This window comes from Mytilus galloprovincialis, chromosome 10 (assembly GCF_965363235.1).
Source record: "Mytilus galloprovincialis chromosome 10, xbMytGall1.hap1.1, whole genome shotgun sequence".
In the NCBI taxonomy this organism is placed as follows: Eukaryota; Metazoa; Mollusca; class Bivalvia; order Mytilida; family Mytilidae; genus Mytilus; species Mytilus galloprovincialis.
Genome location: NC_134847.1, coordinates 42,253,411 through 42,277,637, shown reverse-complemented (window position 1 = coordinate 42,277,637; position 24,227 = coordinate 42,253,411). Strand labels below are relative to the sequence as shown.

The 24,227-nt window shown below is 30.4% G+C and overlaps 1 protein-coding gene across 6 annotated transcripts in view; it reads right to left on the bottom strand.

Annotated features, from left to right (window-relative positions):
- Positions 1 to 6,527: 6,527 nt before the first annotated feature.
- The window catches only part of LOC143047593 (proprotein convertase subtilisin/kexin type 4-like), a 99,984-nt gene continuing 82,284 nt past the window's right edge, over positions 6,528 to 24,227 (bottom strand). For 3 of the 6 annotated variants that reach the window (XM_076220713.1, XM_076220711.1, XM_076220712.1), the window contains 4 exons: positions 15,574 to 15,678; positions 12,216 to 12,385; positions 9,990 to 10,059; positions 6,528 to 6,982 (listed from right to left, as the gene is read on the bottom strand). In XM_076220713.1, the coding sequence (XP_076076828.1) occupies positions 6,960 to 6,982; positions 9,990 to 10,059; positions 12,216 to 12,385; positions 15,574 to 15,678 (368 nt within the window). In that variant the 3' untranslated portion in view covers positions 6,528 to 6,959. The other 3 variants (XM_076220715.1, XM_076220714.1, XM_076220716.1) reach the window with 3 other exon arrangements.

The window sequence follows — 24,227 nt, the reverse complement described above, 5'->3', positions numbered from 1 at the left end:
AAACGCCCGTTTACTTTCAAATGCACGTGACTACTGTAGTAAACATGGAAATTATGAATACTGTTAATATTCAAATATCTCATTTTGAAAACAATTATGAAATTAATAAAAAGGTCCATGATATTCCCATTTCTAGAATAAAAAATAAAATGCAAGTACTCGCAAAGCGGTTTCTGTTCGTACCGACAGACAAGGCAGCCAATAATGTAGTGGTGGTGTGACGCATATACTAAACGGAAGTTCCCATAAACGAATTTATCAATTCTTCTACATGCAGGTCCATACGCTCCACAAAGAGTCAAATTGTTAACAAGCATATCACTGTCACTACCTAGTTTGCCTCGTCCGAACATTTGAAAGTCCCTTCTGTGTACAGCTGGTTACCGAAATTACCAAACAAAAACATTTAAATTCCGTTTCATCTCCGCATCTAGTAAGTGTTTTACTACAAATGTATCAGTGCTTCTAACTACTTGTACCTCCCTTACTACTATCAAAGAAATTGTTATAAACTTTAGTAATAAAGCTTATGAAAATAATGGTATTAATTTGTTTTGGAGGTTTTAGATAAAATACATGCTTTTGATTGTCCTCTTAATTCTGTTGTCAGTTATGATTTTTCTTCTTCAAATTTACACTACCCTTCTACACAAGTCTAATCAAGAAAACGTTTTCATATTTAATAAAATGGTCTTTTGAAAAATCTCATTGCAAATTTATTTGCTGTAACTCGTTTCAAGCCTTTTTATGTAACGAAAAGGAAAGTATGCTAGAGACACTTTCTGGAAATGTGAAGATATGATTGAAGCTTTCAATTTTCTCCTAGATAACATATGTGTACGTTTCGACGATAAAGTGTATCGACAGGTAGTAGGTATTCCTGTAGGCACTAAGTGTGCCCCTTTAATAGCAGATTTATACTAGTATTGCTATGATACTCAGTTTATGACCAAAATCAGGAAAGACACGTCATTGTTACAGTTGGTTGATATATTTAACAATACCTTCCATTATCTTGATAATATGTTTTCGTTAAATAGTCCATAGTTCTCTAAATATACTTCCGAAATTTAACCGAAAGAATTTACTTTAACTATATTTTAAATCTAACATAAACAGCAGTAGTTTTCCTTTTTCTAGATTTAAACAAAAGAGACGATTTTTCACTCCCGATTGTTCAATAGTTTTTTTTTACGGCGATGTTCCTTTGGCTCCATCGCACGGTGTTTATATATCCCAACTCGTTCTGTTAGCCCGTGTGTAGTGATGTCGGTTGAGTCGTTTGTGTTTTCTCTTATTTTTGAGAAATTGAGATAAGACGTGGCACGGTACTTGTCTATCCCAAATTCATGTATTTGGTTTTCATGTTATATTTGTTATTCTCGTGGTGTTTTGTCTGATGCTTGGTCCGTTTCTGTGTGTGTTACGTTTCGGTGTTATGTCGTTGTTCTCCTCTTATATTTAATGCGTTTCCCTCGGTTTTAGTTTGTTAACCCGATTTTGTTTTTTGTCCATGGATTTATGAGTTTTGAACAGCGGTATACTACTGTTGCCTTTATTTAACGAACGCAATCAATACGTTACCATAAATTACTTAAAACTTTTTTTACTAAATTCTTTCATAGATACAAATATTTGATGAGTAAATTTGGCTGTACCATTAGAAAATTTATTTAAAAAGGTATTTCACATCCTAAATTTTACGGTAATATTGTACTGAAGGCTCGGAAATTACTATAAACAAAAAAAAGTGTAAACCTTTAAACAAACTTATTACCATGTAGATCTTGGAATATAGTTGGCACTAAAATTAATTTTGTCATTAGCAAATTAAAACATAACTAAAACTTGTATTGTTTTCAAATGGTATGTAAAGAGACACAAATACGTTCATTTTATTCATAAAAAAGTAACCTCCTAATTAACCTACTCCCTGTCAGTACATATATTTTAGACGTTGCACACGTCATGTCTTAGACACATGATTTTTTATTAATAATTGTTTCGGCTTTTGAATAGCTATTAATAACTGCGAGTACTCTCAAGTCGTACTTTCTTGTTAATTTGACTTGTTGATACTATTTGTAATGGTTTTTGTTTTTTTTTTTATTTAATATGAGCTTGTATAGGGCATATTTACCAGCTTTGATTGTTTGTCGTTTCTTCGTACTATGAACATCAAAATTATTTCCTTTCTCCTCAAATACTGTTCCGGGTCTGTGTATGAAGAACACCTATTGTATAGTTTTGTTTTATTTATATTCACCCCACATATACCAAGTTTAAGATTAGTTTTATTAACATACAAGAAATTACTTGATATTCCTTCCTAAGTCAGGAATCTGATGTCAAGTTGTAGTCGTTTGTTTATGTGGCTCATAAGCGTTTATCTTTTTTCGTTTTTATATAGATTAGACCATTGGTTTGCCAGTTTGAATGGTTTTCCACTAGTAATTTTTGGGGTACGTTATAGCTTGCTGTTCGGTGTGAGCATAGGCTCCTTTTTGATGACCATAACTTGACCTTTAATGGTTTACCTTTGTAAAGTGTGACTTGGATGGATAGTTGTCTTATTGGAACTCATACCACATCTTCCTTTATCTATAAACGCCCGTTTAATTTAGTGCACGTATAAATATTTTTGAGAAATCTGACTAGACGGACACAAAGTAAACGCACGTTAAATCAGGTAGACATTCGAAATTTCCATTTTGACCGCAGTAACGTTATTATAGCAAACGCGAAATTGGAAGATAATAAAAGAAATATCTGCATGCAGCGTTAATGTGCATTTACTTTATGTAATACCTGGTAAACGCCCACCTGTATGGGGTGTTTTGGGTGATGCGCTAAAACAAGTTTTGTTATACGAGTCAGCCTGATATATAATATATAAAAAATACTGGATTATTCTATATTCAATATTTGAATATAAAGAGGACATACAAGCACTCTTAATTGATGCAATTTTCTGTATTATGCATATTATCCTGATATTGAAATATTAATTATATGCTATGAGGTAATACGCATGAAATATATTAACAAAACAAAGTAAACATTTGTCCAGTTTTGATTGATGCGATCAAATGATTTTGTAATAAAAGGTAGACTGAGATATCAATACTGATATTTTCTTTACAATTCGGTATATTGTATAAAATGACGACATGCTGGAAAGCTAAATTCAGGCAGACAACATTTTGTAGTCAGTGTTCCAATATTGCTGTTATTTGTATTATAAAATCTATCCTGACATAAAAAAAATATCGATTATTTAAGCGACTATAAAGATTAACATAATAAAGTGCAAAAATAGTTAGATTTGTTCAAGCAGAAAAATAATTGTGTAATAAAAGGTCAGCCTACGTTATCAAAACTACTATAATGTTTCTACAATTTATATCTTAAATTAAAAGACATGCTGGCACTCTAAATTGATGCAGACAAATTTTTGTTCCTGCAGAAAAATAATTTTGTTATACAAATCAGCCTACATTATCAAAACTACTATAATAATGTTTCTACAATTTATATCTTAAATTAAAAGACATGCTGGCACTCTAAATTGATGCAGACAAATTTTTGTAGTTATTGTATTCCAATTTTCCTATTATACAATCCATCTTGACATAGAAATATTACCGATTTATTACATGAGGCTATATAGATTTACATAATAAAGTGCAAATATGAACGGTTTTGGTTTATACGGTCAAATATGTTTTGTTTGATTTGTTTCAGCTTTTGATTTTGCCAATTTATAAGGGACTTTCCTCGGATTTCAGTTTTGTTTTGTTATATTTGAGACACTGAGATTTGAAACTTGCTGGATTTTTATGCTGATTTAATTATTTGAATAAAAGAAGGACATCCTTGACCTTTTTATTTGTGCAGAAAAAGAAATATACAATTATTGATTATCAATTAGTTGTAAAGGTGTAATATCATTTACTGTTACCATCAATATGTCAATTGAAAATTACCAGTTGGTACTTTAATTTTAATGTACCTTATTATTTGATATGTAAGGTCAGTGTATCAAGGATAAGATGGCAATCTGTGTTTACGCTCGTTTACCAAAAATAGTAAACAAGGGTTTACTTTTTACAAAACAGAAGACGCGCTTGTTTGCTCGTTAACAGGGAAGTAAACGCGAAAGTAAAAGCCCGTTTACTATATACAATTAAATAGACGTGCTATTTTCGCGTAAACGCGGAGGTAAACGCGAAAGTAAAAGCCCATTTACTTTATGTGTACTTAAATTTCGGAGTTTGGTATGCAACTAACTGTATATGCTGAAGAATAAACGACAATGCGATAATTGTTTACATGATAAATGTTCTATTATAATGGGAAAGACTTTAAAACAATAATCTGTCGTGAGCTGACCGGTCTTAAGGTCTGGTCAATAGCTGCAGAACTATGTACAGGTCTATTCTCTAGCAGACTATTGGTCTGAATCAGACATGGCCTCAGGCCTGGACCAAAAACAGACTTGTCCATAGGTCTTGTCTAGAGCAAACATGTCAATATGTCGGCAGCAGTTCTAGAAAGGCAGACCAAGGCCTTGTCTTCCAACTACGTTTTTGATTGTCTGATTTAAGATTCTGAAGTTAACTTTTAAAGCAGTCATAAGTCTACTCTAAGTGAACTTTTTTTACAGGTGAGGACTGCAGTGGTTTGTCATTTTCTGTATTATATGTAGTTTCGCAAGTTTCATAGATTATAGAAAGTATCAAAATATCAATAACTTATTTCATTTTGCGATGGGAATACTTAAAACAAATTGTTCTCAATGTGCATTTTTGATCACCCATTTATCCTTTTACAATGTAGTGTTACCCCAAGCATGTTTAGCATGGATAGACGCTATGCCATTTTCAAATAACGCAATGCCCTTTTTTGTCTTGATAAATGACGACATGCCCTTTTTCACTACTTTTGATGACGCCATTGTCTCGAAAATGCCCTAAATTGAAGACTTTTCAAAAAAAATATTTCAAAATATCATGGCCATCGGCATTTCCGTTAAAATTGTTACCTGACTATGTAACACTTTAATTAACTGCCAATGGGATAAAGTTTTTTTTATCTCCTCTGTTAATGATTGTTTACTCCTAATTACGGGATTTACGATAATTAAACAAGCACCAACTATTTATGACTTATGGGTTAGACAATACTTGGTCATGTTTTATGAGGATTTAAGCCCAAGTCGAAGCCAAAGGCTTAAATCTTCATGAAACATGACCTAGTATTGTCTGAGCAATTTAGAACATATTCACACTTTCGAGTGACCTTACAAAACTATCCCTTCCCATTGTTATAGTCAAACCTTAAAAAGAGTTCACTTTATAATGAACTAAAAGTAAAACATGGTAAAGATCATTTCAATGGACGGAATTAAATAACACTGACAAAGTTTGTGAAGGATAAATTGATTTTCTTCTGCTTCAGGTAAAATTTAATACTTATATATCTTTAGATCTTTTTTTTAAAAGCAACACAATGTTATATTAATCTCCTTTTTGAAATTTGAATCTTTTTATAAATATAAAACTATGTATGAATATTTGAATTCAGACCATTTAACATTTTAAAAATGCTTACTTTTTGTTGGTAAATTTAAATGTATTGTGTTTCTTTGCTTTATATATCAGCAGTCTGGCATTAACAGAAAAAAAAACTCTCTCAAATGTCAGGTATATAAATTATAAAATATCATTTTATTTATATCCTCATCATTTTTTTTTTTTTTTTTTTTTTTGGTTTATTCTATATATGTGTACAATTGGAAAAATGTATGAAATTTTTGCAAAATTCAAATTTTTTTGTTTAAATCTTTGCTCTTTCATCTTTAATCATTTGACTTTTTCCCCACGGAAAATGCCTCAGGGGATTGTACACTTAGTTATTGCAGCTATTAAGAGTTCACTTTCATAATTAACTGACAATGGATTTCATTTATAGCATTTCATAGTGCATGGAAAACCATGTACTATGAAAATTAGAGGGCAAAAAACTAACTCTCATTGGACGAGAAGGAGTGAGTATGTTCTAAAGAATAAAAATGTCCACACGTCATCCATTTGTTTATGTACAGCATGTACACCTGATTTTTTTTTATTTGAGAAGGGATAAATTAAAAGGAGTTGTGAAACAATATTATAAGTATACATAGTTTTTACTAAATTTGTAAAGAAAAAGTGTTTTGTTTCATAATTCTGAGTATGGTCAGTATGAAATTTAAAGAAATTTGTATTTGAACATAGACACTTCCTGTTTTACTTCTTGTATTGATAATCCTCTTTATATATGAGCACTTCACAAATACTTTTAACAATTATGGAGGAAAAAAAGTTACTGTTTAAAATACCTTCTGCAATGAATGCAATGTATTATTGCATCAATATATCATCTCTTGTTCCACTTGTTCTACTTTTAAAACTCCTTTAGGAGCACTTGGTGTGCACTTAAAACTGTTTTGACAACTATTTAAATAATTTCCAGTCGACATCAAGAACATGTACAATGATATATTAATATGGTTAAATAATGTTAACATACAATTTATGTTCCATATAGTGATTATTGAACTGGTATAATACCCGATACTTTTGTTATTTTCTGTAGCATACTGTAGATGCCCTCAAGTTAATTTTCCGTACACTCTAGGTGCCCTTTTTATACATTTTTGCGCGCTCTAGATGCCTTTTTTTCAATTAAGTTACCATGTCCTTTTTGTGTGATAGGAGAAACACTAATAATCTAAACGGTGGCTACATAGTTGATTAACTAAGTTCAGAAGATTACATTCTTAGAAATCTAACAACATCTTATTCATTGGAATTGGCAGAAAACAACAAATATTTTACTTTTTCAAGAAGTCATTCTTTTTTTAACATACAATCTCAAGTAGTGTTTAAGAACATAAGTTATGCACTATTCTGTCAATACTAATCACTCATTGCCACTGGACCTGAAATATAAAAGAAATATATTTGAAGAAGAAAAAACACCTACAGTGCTATCATTCCTATTTCCTTAGTAAATAAGATAAGCAGATGAAGCGTACAAAACAAGAGAATTCAAACAAATGATCTTAATAGATACAGTAAAATAATGTCAGTTAAGAATGTAAAATCCTATCTAATTGTTTTTAATGATTCATTGATTTCGTAGAGCTTTTACAATATAAAACGTTACATTAATCTTCCGGTCTTTTGACTATACTATGCTTCGCTTATATTGACGACATTTGTGTATTTTATATGTTACATTTGTAGATTAATATTGTAAATAGGTGCCGATTGAAGACCACCGTCGAATAGAAGGAAAAACTATGCAATATTAGTACCTATTGTATTTCATGTTTTCTCTAACATTGACAAAACATTATTGATAATGATATTAACATGTTTTTTAATAGGTAAAAAAAACACTTTAAAATTTAAAAATTAGATTATACATGTTGAGAAGCTAATAAAATAGTTTGCAGAGAATAAAACTTCAACTGCATAAAATCAATTGAACATTTTTTTAAAGGCGTACATTGAATGAATATGTAATTTTCGTTGGTTTGTTTTGCTTGTTTTTGCATGCTTGTTTTGCATGCCTTTAACCTAGATTGCTATTTTTTTTTAAGTTGTTGTTTTACAATGTTTTTTTTTTTATCGACCTTTTATATTATTGTAGGCATTTTTATTTCATATTTCATGTTAGAACTTGAATCTAACAGTATATGTTTTATGTTTTTGTCTTTGATTTGTATTAATTATCATGCTGAATGTACAGCGCCTTAGAGTAATTTATATTTTTATATAAGGCGCTCTATAAATTTTCATTTTCATTATTGTTATTATTTTTTCATACAATTTTCAGACTTATCCACTGAGGTAAATTCATATTTTTGTGTTTATATTGTATATTCAAACTGTTCAGTAGTTGCTTTTTACCTGTACATATCACCGATATACTGAATTGTTTGGAAAACCTACTGTACAGTACTAAATAAACTGCAAGGGAACTATATGAACAGTACTGTAGTCACCAAAATAAATCAATATGAAAATTGACTGACTCACCAATTCATGCTGAATAATATTTTTTTGTTAATGTCGAGATAAAAAAAAGGTCAGACTTATTTTTTCGGCAAGTGATTGTTCGACAACATTCAATGGCAAACTCATAATTAAAATAGCTAATACAGCTGAAGGGATTTTATATTGGTTAATGTAAAACAATTGCTTAATTAGTTAAGTTCGAAACAGCTCTGTACCTACTTTCATTGTCAAACGTATGATGTTTAAATGTAGATGTGCCTTATTCAACATGTTTTGTATGCATTAACAGATTCTTAACCCAAATCTTTGTAAAAATGTTTGTTTCTATCATTTATAATTCTAAACTTCATTCTATCTTCACAGGCATTTTATAGAGGGTTCTTTTATCAGTTCATTTTAAGGATAACATCGTACAATATGACAAATCTAAGACTATAACTTTGAATTTTAAAATTATCTGCAAAAGTAAATTATTACGCATGGTTTAGTCTCTTATTTAATGTTTAGCTTATAGTTCCTTACACATAGTAACAATTCTCAGTGTTTGTGTATTTACCAAAATAACAGGAAACGTTTTTAAGTAATACAAACAAATAATGTATATTATTGTATAGCAATATAATATTTCCCACAGAACGTAACCAAAAGTTAGCGTGCAATAAATTCTAATATTGCACTAGTGCAATAAATCTTCAAAATTCATGACGTCATTAACGACAAAATCTTAGTTTAAACCAATTTTTACTTTCAAATATTATATTGCTATACAATAAAAGGGTTATTGCATGAATATTGGGGAATATTGTCCCTCGTAGAACATATATTGCACTCGCAAGCTCGTGCAATATAAAATTCTACTCGGGACAATATTCCCCAATATTCATGCAATAACCCTATATCACGATGATTCAAAATGAAAATAATGCATCGAAGTTTTCAATTCACAATAAAACTTTACAACTGAAGGAACAGTATTTATTGTGGAATACAAATGTGTTTTGTGATTGAATTTTATTAAAACACAGAGATACAAGAATATATTAAGGAAAATGCTGAGGTATACGAGAAGTGTTGTATGCCTATTGAAACACAATCAACGTCATCATTACGAAAAATACTACGAGACATAATCTTAAGCTAAACAGTACAGCTAACGAACGTCTGGGGCTTGCAGAGGGAAAAACAATGACTGGAATCACTCAACGATACGTTGGGATTTTTTAATTTAAGATCACACGATTTAAACATCAAATACATACTTAATGAATTACAAATAATTACATGCATGAAAGAACTATGTTCACAACAAATTATAAAATCCCGTCACGTATATTTGCAAAAAATATATAGGGCGCATACTGCAAGGAGAATGTTAATCAAATACCTGTTATTGAAAAAAAAAACATTGAGGCATTGATAAACCGTTATATATGTGTAATTCAGGTTTCAGACGGGGCATATAATGTGACATTTTTTCTTATCCCAGAATCTATTTTGCCTTTTTAGTGGGCAACATTGATGTATATAGTTATCAAAAGTACCAGGATTATAATTTTATACGCCAGACGCGCGTTTCGTCTCCATAAGACTCATCAGTGACGCTCAGATCCAAATAGTTAAAAAGCCAAACAAATACAAAGTTGAAGAGCATTGAAGACCCAAAATTCCAAAAAGTTGTGCCAAATACGGCTAAGGTAATTTACTCCTGGGGTAAGAAAATCCTTAGTTTTTTCGAAAAATTCCATATAATTGATATTCATGTCAACACCGAAGTATTGACTACTGGGCTGGTGATACCCTCGGGGACGAAACGTCCACCAGCAGTGGCATCGACCCAGTGGTTATCCCTTTCGTTTAAAATGAACAAATTGATTCACATCATATACAAAACAGATAGTCTATAGAACTAATCATACTACTAACTCAATAGATTCCGACATGAATTTGTTTTCTGCATGTATGTGATGTCTTTCATTTCACTTGCTATCAGTAACTGCAATTTATTTCATATTTGTAATTAATGTCATTATGTTGTGTTTGTGCATAAGTACCCGTCCATGTTCACTCTGTGTTTTTGTAAGATGTAGTTTTATTTGTATCAATCGGATGATAAGCTGTAATAAACTGATTGTCATCATCTGTTATTATTTTTTACTTACCCTAGGTTAGGGGAGGCTTTGGCGCCATTGAAACTAGTTTAAACTCGTCAAACTATGTATATGCCTGTCCCAAATGAAGAGCCTGTAATTCATTGGTTGTAGTTTGAAACATATCTGTTTTTTGTTCATTTCGTACATTATTACGCCATTTGCCTTTTGTGTAGAGTTGTCTCATAGGCAATCATATAGCATCTTTTTATCATTATACTAACTCTGTTTTCAAATGGTTTTGCGTACATATATTCCCATTGCCTGGGTATAATCTATATTCAATAGACTAGTGTATTACTTTTTTCTACCAGAGATTCTCAAGAGTTTTTTCTATATGTCAACGACCAATGAACGAAACCGATTTGCATAGTTTTTACTGATCATGAAGATTAATAAATACTTTTTTTGATTTTGTTTTACCTCATTTTACTTAACTCCGGTTATAACTAATAACCGCATCCTACTATCCACGTCTGGCGAATAATTTCCAACCAGGAATCTTTGATAATATTTTTACTATCGAATCTTTAATACATATTCAGTAAAAGAACGCAATAGGCGTCTACATTCCAATAGTATGTAACATTGTATTTTTGCAAATTAGGTTCTGTTCTGACTCTACTGATATGAAGATGATTAATTTACAAGTGCACGACAACATTCTGACCCTTTTTGGTGGACAAGGGCGTATTATACACAATGATTAACCCTGCAGTTAGAAAAATAGTTGAAATTATTGTGACGTTAAATTTTCTTTGTTTCTTCTGAATTTTCCTATTGTGACGTCATGAGAAAAGGCGACCATGCCTGATGACGTCACATAAAAAGTACACAACTTTCTTCAAATCTTTGAAAAAGAAGGATAAAAATCATTAGAGAGACAGATTCCACCACTATAACTCGTGTATTATGATATTTCTCCACTCTTGACAGTTAAATTTTAACTATTTAAAAAGCTCGGCAAAGCCTCGGGCTCTAAAATTTAAAATTTAACTGTCTCGAGTGAAAAGAAAATATTAGTGGGAAAAGGATTTATAAATATCAACATTTATATATTAGGTTGAAATTATCCGGATGATCTATTTTTGTTTGTCTTTATAATAACTGATACTTTTATTTTACATTTCAATTCAAGCGGTCAAACCAGTAGCCTTATTCTTCCGTTTTTGTCTGATCAAATAAAACTATTTGAGTAAGTTATCAAACCAAGTTCAACCCACTATTTCTATTTTTAAATGTGCTTTGCCATGTCAGGAATATGACAGTTGTTATTAAATAGTTTCGTTCAATGCATGTTGCAGTGACGTTTGATTTTTGTTGCACCTCGGCGTCTCGGTTGTTCCGGTTTTTCTTTTTATCTTATAGTTGATGTGATTCCCTCTATTTAGTTTGTAACCCGGAATTATTTTCTCTCAATTGATTTATTTCTTTTGAACAGCGGTTTACCACTGATAACTACTGATGCCTTAATATACCTGGGCTTGACAAAGTATTGGTTTGAGCAAACAGGTATGTAATTATACATTTCATATTTGTGTGACTGCATTATCGGTAACATCTATAAATAATGATCAATTGAAATTAAAACGAATTACAATACAATGACATGCCATTGTTTAAGGTCAAGATATGCATTGCCATATGTTCTAACCATCAATTAAACCGTCAATGCAAGGCGTTATCCATAGTTGAAATTAACAAATATCATATGTTGAACGTTTGTTCATAAGTTTAATATCTGACAAAATGATATCAATTCACGATATATTCAATACCGCAGTTCTGTTACTTATTTTCTGTCTTCAGCTGAATGAGAAACTACAGTCATTAGTATAAGGGCGACTTCGACCATTAATAATGATAATATTCTCAATTTGGAGAGTGAAATGTATAAAGTGTATACATTGATAGATATGTGAGTCAGTGCTCATATTACAGAAATTGGCCTTTATAATAGGGTTGCACATTCAAAAGCAAATAATATATAATCATGAAATACCTGTCGTTTCATTGCTCTTTTGTGTAACAAAATTATAATTATAACAGCTGCTCCAACAACAACTGTACATGCAATTGCAATGCCTGTTATAGCTAATGAGGTTAAACTGTGTGATTGTATTTCGGTGTTGCTCCTAGTTGTTCTGGTCTTTCCGTTGGTTTCCGACACAGCTAAACGAACAAACGTGCAATTTAGTGTAAATTCATATTTTTATTATTTCTTTTTTTTTTTCATTTGTTAATGTTAGACATAGTTCAGTACAATATAGTTTTGCAATATACATAAGCATATTTATTAAAGTATCTTTATATAATCCGGTGTGATAACTTAGATGATCCAATAGCTAGTAACGTTATTGTAAAAAATGAGGTGTGGTGAGGGCCAATGAGACAGCTCTCTATCTACGTCACAACATGACAATTATAGGTCAATGTACGGCCTCCAACACGGACCTTTTGCTTACACCGACCAGTAAAATATAACATGTATAAAGGACCCGTCATGAATAGTGTCAAAAAATCAAACAAGAAAAAACCAATGGTCTAAGATTTCAATGTTTTTTTTTAAATCCTTCTTTTGGGATGAATCTAATTTGTTCTGTCAACATGTGTACTTTACACGCATTAAACATTTGACCTGCTGAAAATCAAGTGGTAACCGAAATGGTGCATTTTTTGGTTTTGGTAATACTATATGGTTATGTAATTCATCATGTAGGATTATTAAAAAAGTCGTTTATTTATCCAGTAATAGTTACATTTACTTGATAATCAAATATGTTATAAATAATTATATACTCGTAGACATTAATAAGTTTAAACATATTGTATCTAATTGATATAAACCTACAAATGTATTTATCAGTTGATCGGTCGAGAGTTGTTTCGATGCAATCAGGTTAAACAGGGAAACAAAATATATTTGAAACATCTAGCTTTTAAGCACGCATAATTTTCTTCAATTTCTTTAAATGTTGTTGTTGATGATTATATCAATAAAGTGTCCAATAATCAAAACATATTTGCAAATTTAGATGGCACATGTTTTAGCTTGGCTAGCTTTGCAAAGACACAGCCAATTACACTCTGTATTATTCTATTACTTAGTAAGCGTTTGTAAATTTGACGAAGGTCTTTAAAAAAACGTCACTTCTTACAAAGCCTTGATTACAAAATCAAGCTGCGTTTCAATTATAGACTACTATAAAAATATACCAATTTTAATGATATTTTTAACATATACTAAACTAACTGTGAAAAGACAAGGAAAACAATTATAAACGGTTAACATTTTTCTTAGTGAAGGTTTGGCACTATATTATTTCTCATTTGGTTTAAGTCAAGTAAAATAGTAATATATATGATACAGTCCTAACCTATAAAACACGGTATCTTTATTATCCTTCATCTTATCTGGTCAAGGCTAATCTGGCGTCATATTTTAAGCCTCCTCTGACCGGTCATAGAACAAAAATCAACTCAATATAAAAATCACTAGGTGCTAGGGCTGTTTTTACGACTGTCGATACAGTTCTACTACAGATCTGCTACTACAGATAAATTCAAAACATTTGAAACCATTGATCGAAACAGATTTCTTCTAATGTTAACCTTTAATAACTTGTGACCAGGATCAGTTTACATCGATTGATAAAATATTATTTAATGTCATATTTATGTAAACAAAATGAATAAGTACAGTGCGCATAAAAAGTAAAATCACAAAAAATACTGAACTTAGAAGAAGATCAATTGGGAAAGTCCATAATCACATGGCAAAAATCAAATAACAAAACGCATCAAAAACGAATGGACAAAAACTGTCATAAAACGCTGATTAAAAACATCCACTTTAATTATGAACGTTATCTAGCCGTATCATTAATCAGTAAATGATTTTACGTGTGAATAGATAGATTGTAAAATAAAAATGCCGGCAATAATGGAACACAATGACAATAATCTTATCAGCCTCATTCAGAGTGCTAGTATTTCCTTCTTATAAAGCTTAAATAATAGGTTACAACAGCGCAATTTTTGTATACATTTTACCGGCAAGTTTTTTACCCTAAGATGGTACTCAGAATAGAATCCTGTACGGCTTCTGATTGGATGAAACAGGATTGGGATTACATTTATTAGAAAGCTTATCAAATTAGGTTTAAAAATTGCCGAAAAATCATATTCACATTTTACGAAATATAAAAATAACTTCAATTTCTGCAGGTCGGAGCCGTTAAAAATGTGCCCTTTCCATTAATCGAAAAAAATAGACGATCTTTTTCAACTGCATTTAAAGTCAATTTGAGCCGCATGACCATGCATATTTTTTTGGTTGCAATGCATAACTGGCATTTCTAGTAACAGGAACTGCTACCCATTTTTCTCTAATTTGTGTAGTCTTCGAGAAAAATAATACGGAACACCTGTGGTACCCTATGGAAAATGCATTACGAATAATTGCGCTCTTGTAACCTTTAGATTGTCTTTATAAAATAGTGGTTTTTATATAGCAGGATGGTTCTGCCTAACATAACTATAACGCACATCATCTGAAATTGACTATTTTTGAATTTTATATTAAAAGGTATGCGGCAGTATCATCGTGGAATACTATACTGAATGACTGTCAGGATTTGCATGGATAATTTATGTCTGGATGATTATGAGGGTAGTATTTCAATTTTCACAAAATGTGTATTTAATATTTCAACTGATGAACATAAGATTCGATGTATTCACACATACTCGTCCGTTGATACTTGTATTGTCTTAAGGATGTATTCTTCTGACATTTCAGTCTCGTTGTATTCTCGTTCTGGAATTATTTCCAAAACATGTGATACAAGTGGAAAATATCAATGAATTTTTAAAATATCATAATCAAACATAAATCTGTGAAAAAAAAATGTATACTTACAATGAATTGTGTTTTAGTAATCCAGTTTAGGTAAGGGGTACGAAAATTTATTTTACAAGAATTGTGTACATTCCATATCATTTTTGTCTTTCCAAATTTCTTAGATATGTATGTTTCCAATCATTTATACAAAAAAATTGAAATAATTTGCATTTTGTTCATAAAACTGTGAAAAATCTTAACGCGTTTAGCGTATTAAATGTTTAACCTAGTACATATATGTTATTTTAATTTCTTGTATTTTCTGCTGATTTCACAAATATGAGATTTGGTAAGCGTATTAGTTAATTTGAAAGATTAAATTGAAGGGGTTTTTTTTCTTCGTTACTTTGATGATGTTTAAAATTTAAATTTCACAAAACGAATACGCATAAAAGGCAAATATGCATGCACCGAATTTGATGTGTGTAACCACTTTTCACTTCACATCATGCAGTACCTCTTGTCGGTCTCTGATCTAGTGTACAGGATTTTCTCATTTTGTTTGTAGGCCTTTTTTCTATTCCATGAAAGGTTATATGTATATCTTCAATTTTGCCGTTAACTAAAATAGAAAAAAAAGTTGCATTACATCAGCATAATATTACAATTAAAACCTTAACCACACAGACAACGTTTACAACAAGATAACAATTTGAGAGTGAAGAGAGAAACAACTTTGGCTAAGCTGTAAGTCGACACAGCAACAAACATGAGTAAACATGGTGCAGAAAGGAATTAATTTCTGTTCACACTTCGTAAACTATACACTTGGTTATGCTGCTTATTATCGTATCAAAATGTAAGAGGTATTTTCTTATAGAAAGTCAACAAAAGAAACGAAACAAAGTAATGTTTTTTTCTATATATAGTAAACTTGTATACACTGTTCCAAGGTCAATAATTGCCACATTGTACTAATATTTGCAGGGTGCTATTTTCTTATCAAATTTATCAGTATGAGGCAAATACGCGAATCAATATTGTTTTCGCAATTTTGTTTTATATATAATTGACAGTCATAAACATGTGCCTTTTGATATTTACACGTTAAAACGATTTTTAGTTTTTTTTTAGTAATGATATTACTAACAGATTTACTTAATATTACTTACTGTTGCTAAGTATTACTTACTTTTACCAAGTACTACTTACTATGCCTCTTGAATTACTTGAAATTGCACACTTAAATGTTTTACCTAATTTAAGTAATAACTGATTGCTTTCAGTAAAAGTAAATAACTTTAATTAAATAAATTTTGAATACAAAATTACTGATTAATTTATTTGTACTTACATGCAGTAATCATTATTGATACTGCTTTTGGTGAGTTGTGAAAAAGAACTTCATATTACTAGATACGCTTAGAGAATATAACCTCCAGTACACAAGGTTGTTTACTTGAGTAGGGTGATGTAAATTACTGATAATGCTGACTATTTAATTTTATTCCATAATACTTCTAAAATAACATTCTTCTACCGTCAATATTACATTTGACAATGGAGTTAACGGATAACACTGATGAGCACAAAAGATTGAGATGATGTTGGTTTCTTAATTCATACTTCTTACTTGCAATTTTAAATTGTGGTTAGCAATCAGTGATTTTGATATCCGATTGCAATGTCATAAGTTGAAAATATTTACCAATGCACAATTAGAAGCTGTAGGCATTATACAATACACCAATGACCTACTGTCTTAGTAACACGAAGTTGTCAAAGAATGGCACTAGCTTTGGATAACTAACAATATTTTTGAAATGTTACTTTAAACAATTTTAAATATTTGCTTTGGATTACTTGATATTATCTAAAACTACTAAAAATTATTTCTATGAACTACTGGCAATTACTTGTTTTATTGTCAAATTAGAATGTCTCAAAAAGTTATCACTTGTCTAAATGTCATGTGAATATTATAAAGTTGATCTTGCTAAAATTGGTATTTATTGACCATCTTATAAAACAAATTATATCATAATTCCCAATTTCAAATAGGTAGTATTTCGTTGTAGACTTGTATAGATATTAATACTGGTTCTCTGTAACTATTTAAACTCTAACATAGGGAGTGTGGCACGCATGGTCATGGATTTTCTTCAAACTTCATACAGTTACTAGTCTTGATAAAACAAACAAACAATTGCAAAATTTTGGTTGCTTAGCAGATTGGTTGTCATAGCAATCGATGACCGGTTTTACCTCTTCTGAATATCTAAGAATTTAAGCGCAAAAAGGCTATTTTCAACATAATTTTTGATAATAAATGAATAAGAGAAATAATGGTTTTTTTATGATTTTATCAAATATATGCATTTTATTAATGTAATTTAATAACTGATATTTTCATATTCATTTTCAATCATATTCACATACACCCCCCTCCCCTTTTTATATGGTTTGCATTAGGTAAATAGGTAAAAAAATACCCTTTTGAGGTCATTTTTGAATGCTCACACATTTTTTTTTGCGGACACATGAGTTAGAGTCAACCATGAATTCATAAAAACCATATTCTTATCTTATCAATCTGCGAAAAAGTCATGGGTAAGTATTTCACATTTTTTTTTGTTACCATGGATTTTCATTTTCATTTTTTCAGAAAAAAATGTTTTTGAAAAATTTTGATTTTTTTTTTAAACCTACTTCTGCAAAAAAATGTTCTGCGGTCAGAAAAAATAAATAAATACAAAATTTGTAGAAATTATTGTAATCATCAAAATTTTAAACATATTTATATATAGTGGTATTATAGTTTTAACTGTGTTGATATTGAAACAATTTTATGATGATAAACAAGTTAAAAACAATTTTGAAAAAGTGTCAGTTTTTTAAATTTGCACAAAAGTAGGAAAACTAAAACGCTTTTTAAGTTTCACTGTATGCACACATGTGTATATATTAATGAGTATGCTAGTATACTAGTATATCCATAATGGTGTAACCACTTGAAGGAAACAAACACAATGTCTCTAATCTGGTTAAAAGATCTGATTATGAACCAATTTTAGTCTGTTTTCATGATCATGAAAAATATACAAGAAAAACAATATACTCATTCTAGAAAAAGTAATACAATCAATTATATATATTCAATTGTGCAATATTTGCCATTGAATTTGTTGTCATGGAACATGCAGTCCATTTCAAAATTATTGATGAGTGCTGATTTTTGCAAATTCGTTTTAATGAACCTCGATAAATGAATCAATGAATAAATACTATTTTGTTTACATAATCCAGGCCTTGAAGGCATAAAACTATGCTCAGTGCTCTGAGCACAAAAATCATGCTCGAAACATGAAATCCAGAAATTTGATTGGTTGATTTCCGAGTCTGAGTACAAAAATCATGCTCGAAAGTTTTATGACCGTGAGGCCTGGTCTTCTTGTATTTGAGAATTATCAATGATATTCCAGGCATTATCAGTGATAGTGTTGCAATAAAAACAACAAATTATATGCATAAACTTCGAATTTCAAAACACTTTAAAAGAGACTAAATCTCTCATATAAAAAACTCTCTTCTGTAAGTTTTCAATTTAATGCATGTCAAAGAACAATGGTTTTTACAAGTTAGTTCCTACTTATTTAAATGCTGTTGTGAATTTGAAAAAAAACAATTTCAGAAAAGTCCTGCAATAGGGGTTAATAGGCTTGGATGAAGACTGAAAAATTTGAAATGTCACTGAAAATGGGGATCAATTAGACAAGGACAGAAAGTTCAATTGGTCAACTAGGGATCCCCTAAAAAAAATAACGCAATGGTTCTTTAGCAAACTAATGGCGTAACCAGTCAGGGTGGGTACAGTCGTTCGTTGACCCGATGGTTCCTGCTATCCATCCGGCATATTTTTTGTTTGCCGTTCTGGCCGGGAGGAATTTTCGAGATTTTCAAAAAAAGTTTCATTTCCATACATGGACCCGCGGAAAATTTTCAGCGGGTGGCCTCGGGTCTTATGACGAGCAGCGGGGGTGATATAAAATCCAGACAATTTTCATATAAGGGGTGTCACTGACTGCCTCAAGAGAGGACCCGCTACATACATGCTTCAGTGATTCCATAGGTTATCAACTAAATGTTTCAAATGAAAGGATGGGGTAGGCCCTCAGGGCCCCTGGAACTTAGGTAGGTAGCACTATATTAACATTAGTAATAGGCATTGGATTATTGAAATTTGAGGAAATAACGATTATCTGTATGGATTTTTAGCAGCAAATAAAAATATTGACATTATGATAAATTTACACAGCGTAACGTTTACAGAATTATATACATGTACATTGTACATATAATTTGATTTTCACTGAAAGCCCATTACAGAAAGATGTTCTCAATATAAGTATATTGTCTTTCTTTTAACAAACACAAATAAGATTTTACTATGAAACAGGACTCAATGTTTATAACATATTATACATGTGAATTTTTGTCTGTAACTTTCTGTCCTACATTCTGACAGTTATCACGATCAGGAAAAATGTCTTTATACCTATTTATATGTAATAGGCTATCATAAATTTATAAAACACTTAGATTGAACCATTAATTTTATCATTAAAAGAAAATATAAAATGATTTTCAAACATAATAGGAAACGACTTTCGGGAACTTTTTAACTAACACAAGGCTCTGGCATACTTCAAGTTAAGTCCGCAAATATGTTTATTTATATTTTATGAAAACGTTTAAACTACCAAGATATTGTGCATACAGGGGGTCGGGCATACATCAAGTAACCTGTAAAATGTTTATTTGTGTGTTATGAAAATATTTAAAACTACCAAGATATCCTGCACAAGGCTCGGGCATGCCTTACGTAGGACGTGGAAATAATTCTTTACTGTTAAGAAAATATTAAAAGACTTACTATATTGGATTTATCAACTTCCATGTATGTATGGGGTACTTCACACATTGTGTGTGTTACTCTATATTTGTGATCAAACGTGTCAATTTATAACCGGTAATAAACGACATAATTTACAACACAGTAAAATACAATATAATACTCATTACTATAAAAAGTTTAAATAACCCGTGCTCGTCACATTACCCTAAACTGTTTTCCCGAGGGTTTTATTATTATTTAATAAAGAATTTAACATTCAATCTTATTGTTGGTTTTTTTAATACATTTTAAGCAAATCCTATAAGATATAAATACCGTATTAGGTAGTACAACAAGCAGGAAACAGTCAAAGTTGGTAAGGTCAAGTTTTTAACCCAAAAACGTATATTTTTCCTCTTTTTGTTTTTTTCTAATAATCTACCGTGAAATAACACAGAAAGTTCCATCGGTTAGGTCATTGCTGTTGTTGGTCAGGTCATTGTTAACGTTAGAAAAGTCACTTTTTTTGGAATTGTTTTATAATTTTTTCCTATATTTATATATTAAATGATAAAATCTTATTATTATTTCAAGTGTCACATAAATCTTTTAAGATGTAAAATAAGTTCTTAGCATTTTTATTTGGTCCTATCATTGTCAGTGTTGGTCAGGTCAAGTTTTATGAAGATTTAAAAAAGTTTTCAAATATGTTTTCTTATATTTATGTATTAAATGATCTGAATTTATCACAATTCAAATTTGACATGAAACCTTTGAAAAATATAATAGTTATTAGCATTTTCGTTTTGGTCGAGTCATTAGTGTTACCCACCAAAGGGAAATAATTCGTATTGGGAGGAATATTGCACGATGACCATTTTTTAGAAATTTATTTCACATGTTTCTAGGTAGATTACCCATAACTTTTTTTTGTTTTTGACTGAAATAAGAATGAAATTAATTGTTTTTGTGTTTCTTTTTAATAGATGTAGCCGCATAATTTCACAGCACTACACCATATATTGTATTTTTCTCAAAAATCGCAATTTTCTCCGCTGTTACCATGGAAACAACCAATATAAATATAGGATGGCATTACTTTTCTGACTAGTCTAATAGGATCTACATATCAGCCAATTTTCAGAAAGATCGGTGACTATGTGTGCCGAAAAAGTAAACGTGGTTACAGTGAAAGAGTATTAAGGAAGCTGGCTTGTCATGTCTTATTGTCAGATTTTCGGAATCCTCTGGTTTTATCTATTTGAATGCCTTGAAAACATTTGCCCGGTGACACCTATTTTTCTTTTTGTAAATCTTTTACATGTATAATGATAAGCCATCTGTAAAAGTCTTATAAAATTTTAATTTTTTTAATAGTTTTTTAGATCGTAACTTGTCAATGATAAAGCTCTGAAAAGTGAAGAGAGAATAGTTTCCCGCCAAAATTTGAATGGCTTATATCTCGAAAACAAGCACAGTGACCTATATATTGTTTTTGCTCTTTGGATTCCATGATTTATTTCCTATTGATATAAACTAGTGTTTTGAAAAGTTAATTATTTTGACACTGAGAAGCGAACTCCCTTAAAAATTAATACTGATTTTCTGTAACTAAGAGTCATTTTCTGTAAGCATCAAAATCATGTCGAAATAACATGTCACAGAATGGTTCAAAATTGGTAAAAATGTTCCAACAATTTAGATATACTGAAAAATACAACTGGTTTTATTTAAAATTCTGCGGTTGCTATGGTAACGACTTTTTAGTAAGAAAAAAAAGCTAAAATGTACAATTACAGTTAGGTGCATATGGCCTTTAAGGGAATAAAAAAGTAAATTGTGTTTTTTATTATGAATAAGTATGGTTATGACATATTTAAAAATTGCATTTAAAAAAATATATTATATAGAGTTCAGCAGTTGTTTTATTTAATTTTGATAACATTTATTTTTTCTGAGATCAAGATTAAGTATTATTACACAAATAAAGCATTCTTATAAAAAGGAAGACTTTCCACAAAAGACCAAAATGACACAGATATTAACAGCTATAGGTCTCCGTACGGCCTTCAACAATGAGCAAAGCCCATACTGCATGGTCAGCTATAATAGGTCCCGATAAGACAATGTAAAACAATTCAAACGAGAAAACTAACGGCCTTATTTATGTGAAAAAATGAACGAAAAACAAATATGTAACACATAAACAAACGACAACCACTGAATTATAGGCTCCTGACTTGGGACAGGCACGTACATAAATAATGTTGCGGGGTTAAACATGTTAGCGGGATCCCAACCATCCCCCTAGCCTGAGACAGTGGTATAACAGTACAACATAAGAACGAACTATAAAAAAAAAACAGTTGAAAAAGGCTTAACTCATCAGAATGACAAAAATACAAGTTCTTGCCAATTTCAATATTCTATTTGTAACAATATTAGAAATATCCAATTTTACCCTTTTTAGAAAGCGTTAAAAAAAATCAACCCAGATTTTCCTGATAGGGCTAAAATAATTTTGAAATAGTTTAACCATTGCTAAATTAAAAATACAAAAAAATGGGAGAAGTATATTTAAAAAGAGGGCAAAATTTAATTTTTCGAAAACATGGTTTTCCGAAATTACTGTTTTTGATATTGTTACAAATAGAATATTGAAATTGACAAGACTGCTTTATTTGTCTGGAAATATTAAATCTTGATTTTAGAAAAATATAGATGTTATCAAAATTAATGAAATTGAGAATGGAAATGGGGAATGTGTCAAAAGACCAAAGAGCAGACAAAAGCCGAAGGCCAGCATTGGTTCTTCAATGCAGTATACCATAATACGCCCTGTAAACAGGCGTATAAAAAGTAGCACAATTATGTTGATGTCTAACAGCTGACCAAGGTGACACATAAACTTAATAAGCTCTGGTTTATTGAGTATCTTAATTTAAATTTATGTACAAATGTAATTCTTAAAATGTCTTAGCAGGATAACATATTAAGACGAATATCATGTGACTAAAACATGTTTCAAAACAAGTAATAAACTTTTTTAGCACTCCGACATATACACTTAATAAACAGGGTCTTTGAATGTTACACTCAACATGATGCCATAAAATTCAGTGAAAGAAGCTTTTCCTCTATAAATCCTTGTTTAAGACACAGATAAATTAATTAAAAGATTTGAAATTACTTGTTGATTTTCAATCAAGACATGTTATAGATTTAAATTATCTTTAACATAACTAAATATCAATCAATAGTTTACACCAAATATTGTTGAAACTACAACATGTACAATTTACATGTTCACTTTTTATTGCATGCATAGTCACAAATCAGTTGATTTTCCAGCTTCTAGTGTATCATGAAGAGTTTAAAGTAAAGAAATTGATAAAATACCTCATGCACGAAGATATGTATTGGCAGGTATATATATAATATTATTGTTTTTACTTCTTATCTTAAATGTAAACACCCATTTTTGTCAAGTCTGAGGCAGAAAGTGCACTGTATGCAAGACATACATGTAGGTATAAAAATCATTTTCATGGTTTATTAGTCAATGTTAAATGTAGTTGACACTTTTAGTAAAAACTTCATATTACAGACCTTCAACACGAGTTTATTAATAATCAAAACCGAGAAAAAACATTTCACTGTGTACACTTTGGTATGATTTTGATGATCAGCATCCAATAAAATGTATTTCAAAATTAATGTTACGGTTACGAAAAAAGAACATTATCCCCAGCTTAGTATATTTCTATGAGTTTGACCTGTTAACACATTTACACAACTCGTAGCCCCATTAGTAGAAACCTACGTCCCTTTAAAAACATGTCAATTTCGAAAAAATTTCATTAGAATTTTGTATGCCCCGATGAATGACATCCTAAAGTTGGTTTGTCGATTTTTATTAATTTTTGATTTTATGATTCGGAGTTATTGTTGTATTTTTTTTTTATTAAAAAACGGGTGATTTTTCCAGTTTTCAGACAATAGCTTAAAAATACTTTCAGCAGTTCTCATAAAACTTTAGTTAATTATCTGAATGCATATCTATTGACATAAGTTACCCTTTGATTATTTTTTAAATTTACGTTTTACATTCATGAGTTATGGAATTTTGGCTTTCATTAAACTTTTGTGACACGTATTGATCTATTGAAATAACCTCCTTATAGATTTTCCTAAATTTCTTATACATGTATGACATCGAGAAGTTATTGAACTTAATACTTTGGAAACATGAAGATCATATCAGTTTTCGTATAAAA